At 42.7% G+C, this 16779-nt stretch overlaps 1 protein-coding gene across 1 annotated transcript in view; it reads right to left on the reverse strand.

Moving 5' to 3' along the window:
* The window catches only part of LOC142198394 (uncharacterized), a 1100421-nt gene that overhangs the window by 48499 nt on the left and 1035143 nt on the right, over nucleotides 1-16779 (reverse strand). Inside the window, exon 5 of the mRNA XM_075269423.1 lies at nucleotides 3577-3655. Within this exon, the coding sequence (XP_075125524.1) occupies nucleotides 3577-3655 (79 nt within the window). The remainder of the gene's footprint in view (nucleotides 1-3576; nucleotides 3656-16779) is intronic.

The raw sequence follows: 16779 nt of genomic DNA on the forward strand, positions 1-16779 counted from the left end.
CACCTCTATCCGGCTCTCTGCATCCTTCAGTAGGTGCTCGGCATCTGGTTCTGGCATAGGTGTAGTTTTTTCTCTAACTCCCCCCACTCCTGAGCCATTGGTGGTGTTAGTTTTACCAGTCAGTCAGGTCAGTAGTGCTGGACTTGAGCAGACACCGCCTGACAGTATGGAGCACAATTAGCATATTGGGTGTTGAGACGATCAGAAATGATATGACCACTCCTACTGCAGCACTTGGGACAATTCAGTTTCTTCCTCATCCGACGTCGAGTGGTCTGGTACTCCCACTGCTCATGGCTTCGTATTGTGACATTATCCCAAGGCCCTTCGGGGTTGTATATGAGGACCCGGGCCGAGCCTCTCCTTCAGGGTGGTCTTTTCTTCCTTGATAAAGAGCTGTGGGCTTCTTTCCCGTAGAGTCTGGCTAGTTGTAATAAAGAGCTAGCGGGGGGACTTCCTCCTTGGATGGATGTCTCTCTGTGGTTAGTCAGTTGGGTTGGGTGCAATCACTTGCTTCCACTTCTCTACAACTTAGTGGTTGTTTCACTGGAGGAAGCCATGCAAGTGGGAGTGGAGCATAAACAGAGAGAAGTATAATGGAAAGATCTGCGCGGCCTCCAGATTGGCTGCAACGTTTAGGCTACAAATACTAAAAGGAAATGCAAAATACTATGGGAAAAATGCCAGCGTCTTATAAAAACATGAGCTGTGTCACCGAGACCAAGAGGCAGTGCCGGGTATTTCCCACCTACAGAACATCAAAATGGCTATTCCCTTTACTGTATTCCGTCACAGGTAACAAGATTATTCTCCCCTGTGTGACTTCTCTCATGTCTAATAAGATTGGATTTATCTCTAAAACATTTTCCACATTCCGAACATGAATAAGGCTTCTCGCCTGTGTGACTTCTCTCGTGTTTCATAAGATCCGATTTACATGAAAAGAATTTCCCATATTCTGAACATGAATATGGCTTCTCTCCTGTGTGACGTCTCTGATGTATAACAAGATTTCCTTTCGTAGTAAAACATTTCCCACATTCTGAACATGAATATGGCTTCTTTTCTGTGTGACGTCTCTCATGTATAACAAGATTTCCTTTCGTAGTAAAACATTTCCCACATTCTGAACATGAATATGGCTTCTCTCCTGTGTGAAGTCTCTCATGTTCAACAAGATTTCCTTTCATAGTAAAACATTTTCCACATTCTGAACATGAATATGGCTTCTCTCCTGTGTGAAGTCTCTCATGTATAACAAGACTTCCTTTCGTAGTAAAACATTTCCCACATTCTGAACATGAATATGGCTTCTCTCCTGTGTGAAGTCTCTCATGTATAACAAGACTTCCTTTCGTAGTAAAACATTTCCCACATTCTGAACATGAATATGGCTTCTCTCCTGTGTGAAGTCTCTCATGTTCAACAAGATTTCCTTTCATAGTAAAACATTTCCCACATTCTGAACATGAATATGGCTTCTCTCCTGTGTGAAGTTTCTCATGTATAACAAGATTTCCTTTCGTAGTAAAACTTTTCCCACATTCTGAACATGAATATGGCTTCTCTCCTGTGTGAAATCTCTCATGCCTAACAAGACCTTCTTTCATAATAAAACATTTCCCACATTTTGAACATGAATATGGCTTCTCTCCTGTGTGAATTCTCTCATGTACAACAAGATTTCCTTTCGTAGTAAAACATTTCCCACATTCTGAACATGAATATGGCTTCTCTCCTGTGTGAATTCTCTGATGTATAACCAGATCAGTTCTATCTGTAAAACATTTCCCACATTCTGAACATGAATATGGCTTCTCTTCTGTGTGACGTCTCTCATGCTCAACAAGATTTCCTTTCTTAGTAAAACATTTCCCACATTCTGAACATGAATATGGCTTCTCCCCTGTGTGAAGTCTCTCATGTTCAACAAGATTTCCTTTCATAGTAAAACATTTCCCACATTCTGAACATGAATATGGCTTCTCCCCTGTGTGAAGTCTCTCATGTATAACAAGACTTCCTTTCGTAGTAAAACATTTCCCACATTCTGAACATGAATATGGGTTCTCTCCTGTGTGAAGTTTCTCATGTATAACAAGATTTCCTTTCGTAGTAAAACTTTTCCCACATTCTGAACATGAATATGGCTTCTCTCCTGTGTGAAATCTCTCATGCCTAACAAGACCTTCTTTCATAGTAAAACATTTCCCACATTCTGAACATGAATATGGCTTCTCCCCTGTGTGAATTCTCTCATGTATAACAAGATTTCCTTTCGTAGTAAAACATTTCCCACATTCTGAACATGAATATGGCTTCTCCCCTGTGTGAAGTCTCTCATGTATAACAAGACTTCCTTTCGTTGTAAAACATTTCCCACATTCTGAACATGAATATGGCTTCTCTCCTGTGTGACTTCTTCTGTGTGTTACTAGACTTGCACTATTTATGAACTCTCTTCCATATTCCTCACACTGAAACCTTTTCCCGCCTTTCTTCTCAGTACTTGTGGTCACAATCTGTGGTTGGTCAGAAGGTTCCTCATGATTTGGGGGATTATATGATGGATCTGTACTGTGACGTCCTGGATGTACATGAGGGGTAATGAGGTTTTCTCCTGAGGAGCGCTCCATCATATCTTCATCTTCTCCTTTATCACTTACTGATAACAGGACGTTTCCCTCAGAGATCGCACTGGGATTTTCTGTAAGAGTAAAAATAGATTTTATGATTCTTATTGATTTTAGCAGAAATTTAATTTGCATGTTCTATGATTTGCATAGGGTGTGAATCAGGCAATAAGATATCATGTATACATCACTACATCACTGTCACTCGGTAAGGAGACTGTTGTATTGATGCCTGGACGTCCGCTGCCTCCAGGGAGAAACACCAAACAGATTCCAGATAACAGGGTTGTGCATCAATACAAATGGCAATAAGTAAAAGGAAACTAAAGTATTGGCACAAAAAAAAAAAAGTTTCCTTAGCCTCCCCGGCTGCTCAGACGCTGTAGGTCGGTGCAAGTCCTTTCACTCAGTCATGTGGAGTAGAGTACAGTACAGCTTCTGCTGTATCCTCAGTGACAGACGCACGGAGATCATTCCGGCTGGACATAGAATATCCTCTGCTTCTCCGAGAGAAAGTCCAGAATAAGCAGCAGCATTATTACCAGTAACAGGTGGACGCCCTGTAAGACGCCAAACATTAGATGAGCTCCTCACCCCTCGGGACTGCTCCCCTGCTTATCAGGTATGAGGAACGAGGAGAGTTACTGGACTGGAGCTCTAAGGGGGAACCGACCTGAAGAAACCTGGGACTTCTCCTTCTCCATTCATGACTCCGTACCTGTGGTAACACCTCCTGGAATCTCCTCCTCCACTTCCCTCTTACACAGGTGATGGCCCCTCATCCTCTCTTCTTCAGCCTCCGCTTTAATATCAGTCACATCTTCTCCCTGATTTCTGGCAATGGCTCCATCTGTAGGAAACACACAGTGATGGGATAGATTGCCATGTGATGAGGAGATGATGGGAGTAGTAGTATCTAGAGGAGAAAGTCTCCGCTCCTTACACTGCTGATCAGTCCAGGAATCCGTCTCCTCTTCTGCTTCTTCTTTAATCTCAGCCTTAATGTCCATCAGATCTTCACCCTAAACAGGGAAGAAATAATGTCATATCTTTGGTCCAGTCACTTTATGGTCTGAATATAGCGCCATCTACCCGCTGACTGTCTGGTACATGTATAAGTGCAGGAGCGGTGAGCTCCACCCCCTATATAGATGTACCCCAGGACTCAGCAGCGCCATCTACCTGCTGACTGTCTGGTACATGTATGAGTGCAGGAGCGGCGAGCTCCACCCCCTATATAGATGTACCCCAGGACTCAGCAGCGCCATCTACCTGCTGACTGTCTGGTACATGTATGAGTGCAGGAGCGGCGAGCTCCACCCCCTATATAGATGTACCCCAGGACTCAGCAGCGCCATCTACCTGCTGACTGTCTGGTACATGTATGAGTACAGGAGCTCCACCCCCTATATAGATGTACCCCAGGACTCAGCAGCGCCATCTACCTGCTGACTGTCTGGTACATGTATGAGTGCAGGAGCGGCAAGCTCCACCCCTATATAGATGTACCCCAGGACTCAGCAGCGCCATCTACCTGCTGACTGTCTGGTACATGTATGAGTACAGGAGCTCCACCCCCTATATAGATGTACCCCAGGACTCAGCAGCGCCATCTACCTGCTGACTGTCTGGGACATGTATGAGTGCAGGAGCGGCGAGCTCCACCCCCTATATAGATGTGCCCCAGGACTCAGCAGCGCCATCTACCTGCTGACTGTCTGGATCATTCTCCTCTGGGCAGTCCTGGGAATACAGAGGACTCAGGGGACATCTCTCGGGGGGATTTCTCCTACTGGATCCATCTGTGGAGACACAAACACACAGTGACGGAATACATTAGCTGCTGGAGATCTGTATATACATCAGACACTTCTAGGGTGACTTATGGGGTGACCCTAAATAACTTTCTGCTACACCCCAAGATAATCCAGTCCACCCCACATTGACCCCACCCCCAGGCCTGGAGCTGATGGTCATCAGGGGCAGCAATAAGGGGGATCCCCGACCTCCCCAGCAGCACCTAAGTCCCTGAAATATAAAGATAGAGGGTATAAAGGCCCTGCAGCCCCAGGATGGAGGGATCTGGCCCTATCAGTATATACTTTATATATCTGTGCACGACACGTGTGTTGGGATCCTCAGTATGTTTCTTCTCACTAATGGCACTATAAGATTTCCATACAGACACGTGCAGCCTTCAGTGACTCTGCAGCTAGTCAGGGCTCGGAGATGCTGAACCTACCAGCAGCGGAGGAGGGAGATGTAAAGTCTGTTTCCTGCCCCCCATGTGCCTGCTATTAATTACTGCTTACCCATTAGCTTCCTGAGCTCTGTATATGGCTTCGCTTGCTGTATACTTGAGTACTGACTTTGGCTCATGTACTGGATATTCGCTTCCTTCCCGATCTGACTGTGACCTCTCGGACTGACCCCGTCTTGGACATGTTTCTGATGTAGATATTCCGCGCTCTTCGCTCTCACCAGGTTTATTCTGACTATTTGTAGCTCATCTATTTCTATACTGACGACTTGTGTAATAACCTGATTCCAGATCAGGCCGAGACCATCCGGCCCTGTAGTGGCCTCTGCTTAGATGTCGGGGAGCCTTAGATGAGGGCACTATGAGATTTAGGGAGCGTCTTCTTCTGCTCTCTGTTATCTGCCAGTTGCTGCAGTTTCGGGAACTGCTTTAGAGGCGATTCCATAACAGATAGAAAACCTCACAGTAATGGCTTCCACTATGGAGCAGACGCCGAGCAGAGTGTGAGGCTCTAAGACAGGGCCGGTCCAAGAACTTGCTGTAAATCTCAAGGGCTAGTTGTGGTTTCAGCTCCTGTGAACCCGAGAAGAATCTGCCCGATGCCGTCCCAGTCACAGGTGGAAGGTTAGAACACAAAAAAAGAGGACCCCAGCCCCCCAAAACTAATAGAAGTGGACACAACCCCTCGGCCTTGGGTGAAAGCAGCAGCTCATATACAGAAAGTACAAAAAATCCAGCTCTGGAAACGCGTTATAATAAAACGTAACCTTTAATAGTCCATTATTAGAATAAGCCCCAAACAATAGCGCTCCGTCCAATAAACAACAAGGAGCAGAAACAATGTGTCTAATAAGAATACATGAAAACAAACACAAAAAAATATTCTGACACGTTTCCAGGCCCGTGGCTTCTTACTCATAGCATGTGTGAAATGGGTAGAACTCCACAAAGTTATATTGTACCTGTCATACTGGATCCAATATGGCCGCCCGCTGGTGCTCTTAACCCTTCACATACAGAACAAAACACAGCCACCCCTGTGTATATACCCCAAATAAATCGCAGCATGGACACGCAATATGATCAGACACGCAATAAACATGTATAGAAGACATTAGTACAAGACCTGGTCAGTGCTGCTCATGGAAAGTCACAATAGGAGGCCGAACATGACAAATACACCCCAAACCAGAGAACCCGAACCCTGAATGTCGGTGTAATGATGGGGAAGGAGAATATGAGGAGCGGTAATCCAAGATGGAACAGCGACCCCGGTATGTAAGCGCCGAGCAACAAAGCCAGCCGTGTCACCCGGGGGCCGATCATGTGATCAATCTAAAGACCAATAATAATGTCCAGAGCACCGATCCTGCGCTATAGGCGTCACATACGTGACCTGACGTCAAGAGCTCAAATATTACGTGTATATCTTATGCGGATAAAATATTGGTGCAAAAATCATGTGAAATAGAGGGAGGAGTGCGCAGAAATAAAAATAACAAACACACAGAAAAAAATATTTGCAATAAAATAAATTTAATAAAAAAATAAAAATAAAAAAACCTGCATATAATTAATAGTTTTTTGTATTTATTTTAATTTTATTTTTTATTTGGTTGAATATATATATATATTTTTCTGCACCTTGTTATTTATTGGACGGAGCGCTATTGTTTGGGGCTTATTCTATAGATGGACTATTATAAGTTACTTTTTATTTTAATGCGTTTCCAGGGCTGTTTAACTCTTTACAACAAGAGACTAAGGTGTGGTGGGACTGTGAGTCTTTGAAATCGTACACAGATAAAAACATGGTACCAAGAGGTTTACGGTTAAATAAATTCCCGACAACCATCTACAATGAAAAATTTAAAAGTGAATGGGAGAATGCTCTCACAGAGTGCTCCTTAAATTTAATGAAAATTATAATCAAATATGAGGAAGAGAAACTGATTATACTGAAGGAAGAAATAAAAAACATCAAACAGGATCTCTGTAAATATAAAGATAAACCGGAGTTTGATACTGGTTACACTAAAATTCAGGATAAAATAAAATCTTTAGAAGAAGACATCATCAAAATAAAGAAAAATAAGTTTCAAAGAGATAAGGAGGACTTTGAGTCGGGGGAAATTTACAGATGGAATAAACATACTTCCTCCACACCGAAATCGATTCTTAAATTCCATCACAATCACAGAAACAAGAAACGTAAATTTCAACAAACAAAAAGGAGAGTATCCTTTAGTTCTACAGACAAGGACACGGATTTCTCGGATAATGACAATATCTCTCATGATTCTCACAGTTTTTTACAAGCGGAGGATGTCAACAAACACAGACACAGAGACATGATCTCAGAGAAATCAATGGACAGGACAATGGACACAAAAAGGAAGAAGGGAAACGCAAATCGCACAGAGGAGGTCGCAAGCACAAGCGGAAATCCGCGTTATTTCACGCGGAAATATCGGAATTAGAGGATGTGTCCCTTGATCGGGGACAGGGGATGTCCTTTCTTGAGGAAAAAGAGGATAGGAAAGTCATACCCTCAAGTTTAGATGTGTCAAATGAACATAATGTATTAAATTTATCTGATGTAATGCTTTCAACTGAAGATATTAGTCTGTTATCGCATGGTCTGAATTTTGTGCCTAATAACAGGTTTAATCTTTTTACTACTTTGATGGATTTAAACAAATTTATCAGACTATTAGCAATAAGAAAACATTTTATTGAAGCATCAGATGATTATTCCTTTCTAATTAATAGGTCTCACATTAATGAGTATGAGAATTTACAGTTTAGGGAACAATGTTGTCTCCTTGAACTACAAGAATTAGATGGAAACTTTTCGAAAACATGTGATGTGGTGGACATGAAAATGAGGGTGAAAAATCCACAATTTTATCCCTCATCTTCCAGAGCCCCTATTCTTGAACAGTTTCGTTTGACTGTGGAAAGGGACTTAACAAAATTGCAGGAGACCCCTACCATGTATAGAGATAATTTGAGCAAAAAAGAGAGAGCAGCACTTGATCTTTTAGAGAAAAATGACAGATTAACCATTCGTATGGCGGATAAGGGAGGAAAAATAGTTGTCCTTAATAAGGATGACTATCTAAAATCAATCCTCAATATTTTGGAGGACACATCCACATACAAAAAATTGTCAAATGATCCCACTAATCAATTTGCTATGTCCCTCCACAAACTTGTCATCTATGGTGAACAATTAGGAGTTTTCTCTGGTAAAGAGGCGAAGTATCTCATGAATGAAAATCCAGTAATGCCAATTATGCATGGTTTACCTAAAATTCACAAAGGGGTTTTCCCCCCTCCACTCAGACCCATAGTGTCAGGTATAGGGTCTCTAAATGAGAGATTGTGTGACTGGGTTGATCGAATTCTCCAGCCTTTAGTGGTACGTACACCTGGCTATATTCGTGACTCAAAGGAGATACTGAGAATTTTTGATGGGTTTGAGTGGAGGGGGGAATACCAATGGTTGACATGTGATGTGTCGGCCTTGCATCCTTCTATACCACATGATGTGGCATTGCTTGCATTGGGATATCACCTTAAAAAACATTCTACTTTTTCAGCAGAAATTTGTCAATATGTTATAGATGTGGTGGAGTATCTTCTCCATCACAATTTCTTTATGTTTGATGACAGTTTCTATCTGCAGGTTCGGGGGGTACCAATGGGGGCGAGGTTCTCGCCCTCTTTGGCCAACCTGGTGATGTCGTGGTGGGAAAGTAATAGTATCTTCCATGCCAGTAACCCCTTTCGTAATCACATACACTGGTATGGAAGATATATTGATGATTTGCTGATTGTATGGGAAGGTGGTCTAGATCAAATACAGGATTTCGTCAATTACATCAACAGTAACCATCTTAATTTAAGGTTTACACACAATGTCAGTTTGAATACCACAAATTTTTTAGACATTACTTTAACAGGAGATGATGAAACAAAAAGTGTAAAAACACGTCTATATCGCAAGGAAACCTCAGGTAACGCATTGCTACATTTTAAAAGTTCTCATCCGGAACATACAAAACGTTCCCTACCAGTCGGAGAGTTAATTCGATTGAAAAGAGCTTGTAGTGATCACGAAATTTATATCTCTCAGATGGAGACCATGTGTGAGCGATTTAAGGAGAGGAATTATTCACAGTGGTCCATTAATAGAGCCAAACAGATAGTTAATAAAATGGACAGAAAATCTTTATTAACAACCAATAAAAATAAACATAAAAATAGAAATTTAAATAAAAACAGGTTACATTTTTCTACCAGGTATAGTGCAGATTACAAACAAGTTGTGAAAGTGATCAAAAATAATCTAGGAATTCTTAACCAGGATGAAACTTTTAAGAACATAGTCTCGGAGGGGATTAATTTTATACCCAAAAAAGGCAAAACTTTGGGCAATTATCTTTCTCCAAGCCTGGTTCTAAGTAACAAAAACCCCATTTCTGATACTTGGTTGCATATAAAAGGTTTTTACAGATGTGGTACCAACAGATGCCAGGTCTGTAAATATGTACATAAAGATTCTAATTTTACTAACTCTGCGGGAACCAAGAATTATAAAATTGATAGGTACATGAATTGTACCACAGATCATGTGGTATATATGATATCCTGTACCACTTGCAACTTGCATTATATTGGTAGCACAATAAGACCGCTTAAACTGAGAATATCAGAACATGTACATTCCATTCTGAATGAGAATTCGACAAAAATCACAGGGGTAACAAGACATTTTAGAGACACTCATAAAGGAGATGTAGAATCATTCACATTTAAAGCAATAGAGAAGGTTATAAAGCCCAAAAGAGGTGGCAATTGGGACCTTTTGGTACGGGAAAGAGAAGCCTTTTGGATTCTTAAACTGGGAACAAGGATACCTACAGGTATGAATCACAGAAGTGACCTATCTTACATTTATAAATACTAATAATAGGCAGGGCCCTGATTATGTGTCCTTTTGTCTCTTGTTTAATCTAATACTGTACATCATGTCCTTTCATCTTCTGTGGTATTGATAATGTTGCAGTGGTGAAGGCACGCTAATATTATAGAAGTATGTGAAATACCAACACGTTACTTACCTTTAAGATAGAATGTCACGTGGTTGGATCCGGTCTCTTTGGTGTGTATTCACACATGTCTCAGTGGGATTGTATGTGTGTTACTGTTATGTACGGCTTCTCCTCTGTCAAGTTATGTTCGGTCACATAGGTTGTTTGTGTCTTCTTTTGTGTCCTTTGGTTCTTTTTCCCATACAGTTGTATCAAGCACCTGATAGGTTCATTATGTCAGGTGATACGGGAGGGATCTAGAAACCATATTGTCCATCTTTGTTGAGGGCAGTATTTGACCAGACTTTGTAGGTTTCACCAGGACTATATATATATGTCTATATTTATATTTATATCTATCAGTGTTTGCAGAATATCCTGCCATGTAAATAGGTATTTACAATTGAGAATTTTATATATGTACATGCATTTTTTATGCTATTTACTTCCTTTTTTCCAAGCGGTTAGGTATGTGTTTTAATTAGCGCAGGTGTGCATGTGTAGGTCTCCATTATTTATGGAGACATTCATTCACACAGAGTCAGGCTATGAGTAAGGAGCTGACCTAGAGGCTCCGAAACGCGTCAGCCGGACGCTGCCCGCTTTCCCTCCATGCTGGCCACACTGAGCGTTTTTTATATCTAAAATTGAATGTTTTCCAATTTTTGAATATGGATAAATAAAAGCTAAGTTTTATTCAAACTAAGGAGATGCGTGCTGGATGTTTACTTCTACTAGTTGAACCACACCCTGGGCTGAAGGGCAACAAAATCTCCGTGCATCCAACTCAAGCTTTCAGGTGAAGTTCTTCAATACACGTAAGAATTTATACACCCAGTGTTGGATATTGGAACAAGAAGGTGAGCTGACTTCAAATTTTCGACAAGGATATATTATAAGTTACTTTTTATTTTAATGCGTTTCCAGGGCTGGATTTTTATATTTTTTTGAACAGGTGGAAGGTTTCCTAACAGGGATGCTAGTTAAGGCTGGGGGGGGGGGGGAGGGGGATACTTGGATCGTCTGCAGACCCCAAATAATGACAGGGACTTGTGCCTTACACCCAATGGATTATCTTACCCCATAGATGGCCGTGACCTACGGCGCTGAACAGTCCTATCATTACACACTGACTGATAACATTATTACAGACCCCCCTTATATATATATTACTAGAGGGAGGACGCGGCTTCGCCCGGGTATATTACATGTTATGTTTGTGTAGTGGCCCCATAAGAATTGCCCAGTTTTGCACTGGTGTATTGTGTATGTGCTTTGTGTGTGTGTCCATAAGCGTCATGTGATTATGTGTATCTCTATTTGGATGTCAGTGAAAAACCTGTGATCGATTATTTTGAATACCTGGAGTAAAGCTCTTTTATGTAATACTGTGCGCTGAGCCACGTATCTAATCCTCCGGCGTGTGGTACCGTGTGCTGAGCCACGTATCTAATCCTCTGGTGTGTGATACTGTGTGCTGACCTGTGTATCTAATCCTCTGATGCGTGTATCTCAGTTCGGATATCAGTGTTGTATTGTGCATGTGGAGTGACCGTGTGTATTGCAGAACAGACAGAGAAGAGAACAGACAGATGAGAATTCATGTATATAATATAGAGAGATATAAGAGTGGGGTCTGTAATACAGAGATCATTCAGTATATATATAATGGGGTTACCTAATATACTGACTGGTCACTATTACAGACCCCCCTTATCTCTCTATAGTATAAAAATGAGTGTCCATCTGTCTGTCTGTTCTCTAATGTGAACCAAACGACTGGACCGATCTTCACCAAATTTGACACAGAGATACCTCAGATATCAGGGAAGGTTTAAGACGAGAACCCAACTCATTCGGACGTACCGTTCCGGAGATACAGCATTCCAAACACCCTGACCCCCCCATTAGCCAATACAAACCTGCAAGTCTTTCACTGATATTCCAACTGCAATACACATGGTCACTCCACATGTACAATACAACACTGATATCCAAACTGAGATACACGCATCAGAGGATTAGATAGACAGATCAGCACACAGTATCAGATGTCAGAGGATTAGATACACGCATCTGCACAAAGTTCCACAAGCTGAAGGATTAGATACGTGTGTCGACACACAGTACCACACACCGGAGGATTAGATACACAGGTCAGCACACAGTATAACACAGCAGAGGATTAGATACGCGCATCTGCACAAAGTACCACATGGCTAAAGATTAGATACATGACTCTGCACACAGTTCCACAAGCCGTAGGATTAGATACGCACGTCTGCACACAATACCACACGCCAGAGGATTAGATATGCACGTCTACACACAGTTCCACATGCCGCAGGAATACATACATGCCACTGCACACAATACCACACGCTGGAAGATTGGATACATGCCAATGCACACAGTTACAAATGCCACAGAATTAGATACGCGCATCTACACACAGTTCCACATGCCAGAGGATTAGATATGCGTGTCTGCACAAAGTACCACACGCTGGAGGATTAGATACACAGGTCAGCACACATTATCACACGCCAGAGGATTAGATACGCACGTCTGCACACAGTTCCACATGCCAAAGGATTAGATATGCGAGTCTTCACAAAGTTCCACATGCTGGAGGATTAGATATGCACCTCAACACATAGTACCACACGCGAGAGGATTAGATACACGCGTCTTCACACAGTTCCACATGCCGGAGGATTAGATACGTGCGTCTATACACAGTTCCACATGCTGCACCCAATGGAGGATTAGATACGTACCACTGCACATAATACCACACAGCGAAGGTTTAGATACACACTACTGCACGCAATACCACATGGGGAGGGTTAGATACACACGTCTGCACACAGTACCACACGCCAGAGGATTAGATACACGCGTCTGCACACAGTACCACATGCTGGAGTGTTAGATACATAAGTCAGGACACAGTACCACACGCTGGAGGATTAGATATGCGCATCTGCACACAGTTACACATGGCGCAGCATTAGATATGCATGTCTTTACACAATACCAGAGGATTAGATATGCACATCTGCACACAGTACCACACGCTGGCAGATTAGATACACAAGTCAGCACACAGTACCACACACCAGATATATGCGTATGCACACAGTACCAAGCACCAGAGAATTAGATACGCACGTCTTCACACAATTCCACACGTCAGAAGATTATATATGCGCCACTGCACACAATACCACACAGGGGAGGATTAGATACACGCCACTGCACACAGTACTACACGCCGGAGGATTAGATACACAGCTCTGCACAGAGTACCACATATTAGGGTGCGTTCACATGATGTAACGTGGAGCGCGATCTGGCACGTATACACAATATACCGCAAAATCACGTGGCATATACGCTCCTAACTCCCATTGAAATGAATGGGAGCATTTTGAGTGCGTCATCTGCCAGCACGTGTATACGTACCAGATCACGCTCCACGTTACATCGTGTGAATGCACCCTTAGAGTTCTACCCAAGGTTTCTATAGCAACCCAGCCATTTTTCTTCACTACTTTATGTCAGCTTTAAAGAGGCAGGGCGCTGTGAATGACACTGCTACACAAGGTCACATGCACACAGCTTTACTCCAGGTATCCATAACAACTGATCACAGGTTTTTCACTGATATCCGAAATGAGATGCATATGATCACATGACGCTTATGGACATACACACAAACCACATACACAATACACCAGTGCAAAACTGGACAATTCTTATGGGGCCACTACACAAACATAACATGTAATATACCCGTGCGAAGCCGCGTCCTCCTGCTAGTATATATATATATATGATTTTCTGCCTGTTCTTTATGTGCGACAAAACGACTGGACCGATCTTCACCAAATTTGACACACAGATACATCAGGTGTCTGGGAAGGTTTTAGACCGGACCTCAACTCTCTCGCACGTACCTTTCCTGAGATACAGCATTCCCAAAACAATGACCTGCATTACCCAATACAAACCTGCAAATCTTTCACTCGTATTCCAACTGCCATACACACGGTCACATGTCTCTTATCAGCCAATAGAAGCTCGCAGGTGCTTAGTCTCTACATGCACACAGCTTTACTCCAGGTTTCCATAACAACCCAGCTATTTTTCTTCACTGCTGTAAATCAGCTTTAAAGGGGCAGAGTGCTGTGGACTTATGACATCTTGGAGAGCGGCGAGAAGTTATACATAGAAAATAGACCAGAACCAAATCCTATGGGGCCACTAAGCAAACAAAACGTGAAATATACCTGTGTGAGGCCGAGTCCTCCTGATAGTATATATATATTTATATACAGTGCCTACAAGTAGTATTCAACCCTCTGCAGATTTAGCAGGTTTGATAAGATGCAAATAAGTTAGAGCATTCAAACAAGAGCAGGATTTATTAACAGATGCATAAATCTTACAAACCAAAAAGTTATGTTGCTCAGTTAAATTTTAATAAATGTTAAACATAAAAGTGTGGGTCAATTATTATTCAACCCCTAGGTTTAGTATTTTGTGGAATAACCCTTGTTTGCAATTACAGCTAATAATTGTCTTTTATAAGAGCTGATCAGGCCGGCACAGGTCTCTGGAGTTATCTTGGCCCACTCCTCCATGCAGATCTTCTCCAAGTTATCTAGGTTCTTTGGGTGTCTCATGTGGACTTTAATCTTGAGCTCCTTCCACAAGTTTTCAATTGGGTTAAGGTCAGGAGACTGACTAGGCCACTGCAACACCTTGATTTTTTTCCCTCTTGAACCAGGCCTTGGTTTTCTTGGCTGTGTGCTTTGGGTCGTTGTCTTGTTGGAAGATGAAATGACGACCCATCTTAAGATCCTTGATGGAGGAGCGGAGGTTCTTGGCCAAAATCTCCAGGTAGGCCGTGCTATCCATCTTCCCATGGATGCGGACCAGATGGCCAGGCCCCTTGGCTGAGAAGCAGCCCCACAGCATGATGCTGCCACCACCATGCTTGACTGTAGGGATGGTATTCTTGGGGTCGTATGTAGTGCCATCCAGTCTCCAAACGTCACGTGTGTGGTTGGCACCAAAGATCTCGATCTTGGTCTCATCAGACCAGAGAACCTTGAACCAGTCTGTCTCAGAGTCCTCCAAGTGATCATGAGCAAACTGTAGACGAGCCTAGACATGACGCTTTGAAAGTAAAGGTACCTTACGGGCTCGTCTGGAACGGAGACCATTGCGGTGGAGTACGTTACTTATGGTATTGACTGAAACCAATGTCCCCACTGCCATGAGATCTTCCCGGAGCTCCTTCCTTGTTGTCCTTGGGTTAGCCTTGACTCTTCGGACAAGCCTGGCCTCGGCACGGGAGGAAACTTTGAAAGGCTGTCCAGGCCGTGGAAGGCTAACAGTAGTTCCATAAGCCTTCCACTTCCGGATGATGCTCCCAACAGTGGAGACAGGTAGGCCCAACTCCTTGGAAAGGGTTTTGTACCCCTTGCCAGCCTTGTGACCCTCCACCATCTTGTCTCTGATGGCCTTGGAGTGCTCCTTTGTCTTTCCCATGTTGACCATGTATGAGTGCTGTTCACAAGTTTGGGGAGGGTCTTACATAGTCAGAAAAGGCTGGAAAAAGAGAGAATTCATCCAAACATGTGAAGCTCATTGTTCTTTGTGCCTGAACTACTTCTTAATACTTTAGGGGAACCAAACAGAATTCTGGTGGTTTGAGGGGTTGAATAATAAATGACCCTCTGAAGAAACTTGTCACAATTTAAAAAAAAATTTAAACAAAGAAATAATCTTTTTTGCTGCAGAGCATTTCACACTTCCAGGCTGATCTACAGTCCAAATGTCACAATGCCAAGTTAATTCCGAATGTGTAAACCTGCTAAATCTGCAGGGGGTTGAATACTACTTGTAGGCACTGTACACACTGGTCACTATTATACACCCCCTTATATATTATATATACTGGTCACTATTATACACCCCCCCCTTATATATTATATATACTGGTCACTATTATACACCCCCCCCTTATATATTATATATACTGGTCACTATTATACACCCCCTTATATATTATATATACTGGTCACTATTATACACCCCCCCCTTATATATTATATATACTGGTCACTATTATACACTAGAGATGAGCGAACACTAAAATGTTCGAGGTTCGAAATTCGATTCGAACAGCCGCTCAATGTTCGTGTGTTCGAATGGGTTTCGAACCCCATTATAGTCTATGGGGAACAGATACTCGTTAAGGGGGAAACCCAAATCCGTGTCTGGAGGGTCACCAAGTCCACTATGACACCCCAGGAAATGATGCCAACACCTCTGGAATGACACTGGGACAGCAGGGGGCGCATGTCTGGGGGCATCTAACACACCAAAGACCCTCTATTACCCCAACATCACAGCCTAACAACTACACACTTTACACACTCAATACCACCTCTCTGACAGTAGGAAAACACCTTGAAACATGTGTATTTGGCACTTGCAGTGAGGAGAGCTTGTCACCAGCAGTGAATTTGGCCCTTGTAGTAAGTTGAGGTTGGCACCAACATTTGTTTTGAAAATCAGGGTGGATTGAGCCTCTAACCAGCAGAGTTTGGGCAAATTCATGGTGGGGGGAGCCTCTAAAAACCCCAGTTTGGACCAATTCATGGTGGAGGGAGCCTCTAAAAACCCCAGTTTGGACCAATTCATGGTGGAGGGAGCCTCTAACCAGCCCAGTTTGGACCAATTCATGGTGGAGGGAGCCTCTAAACAGCTC

Source organism: Leptodactylus fuscus, chromosome 3, assembly GCF_031893055.1.
Source record: "Leptodactylus fuscus isolate aLepFus1 chromosome 3, aLepFus1.hap2, whole genome shotgun sequence".
In the NCBI taxonomy this organism is placed as follows: domain Eukaryota; kingdom Metazoa; phylum Chordata; class Amphibia; order Anura; family Leptodactylidae; genus Leptodactylus; species Leptodactylus fuscus.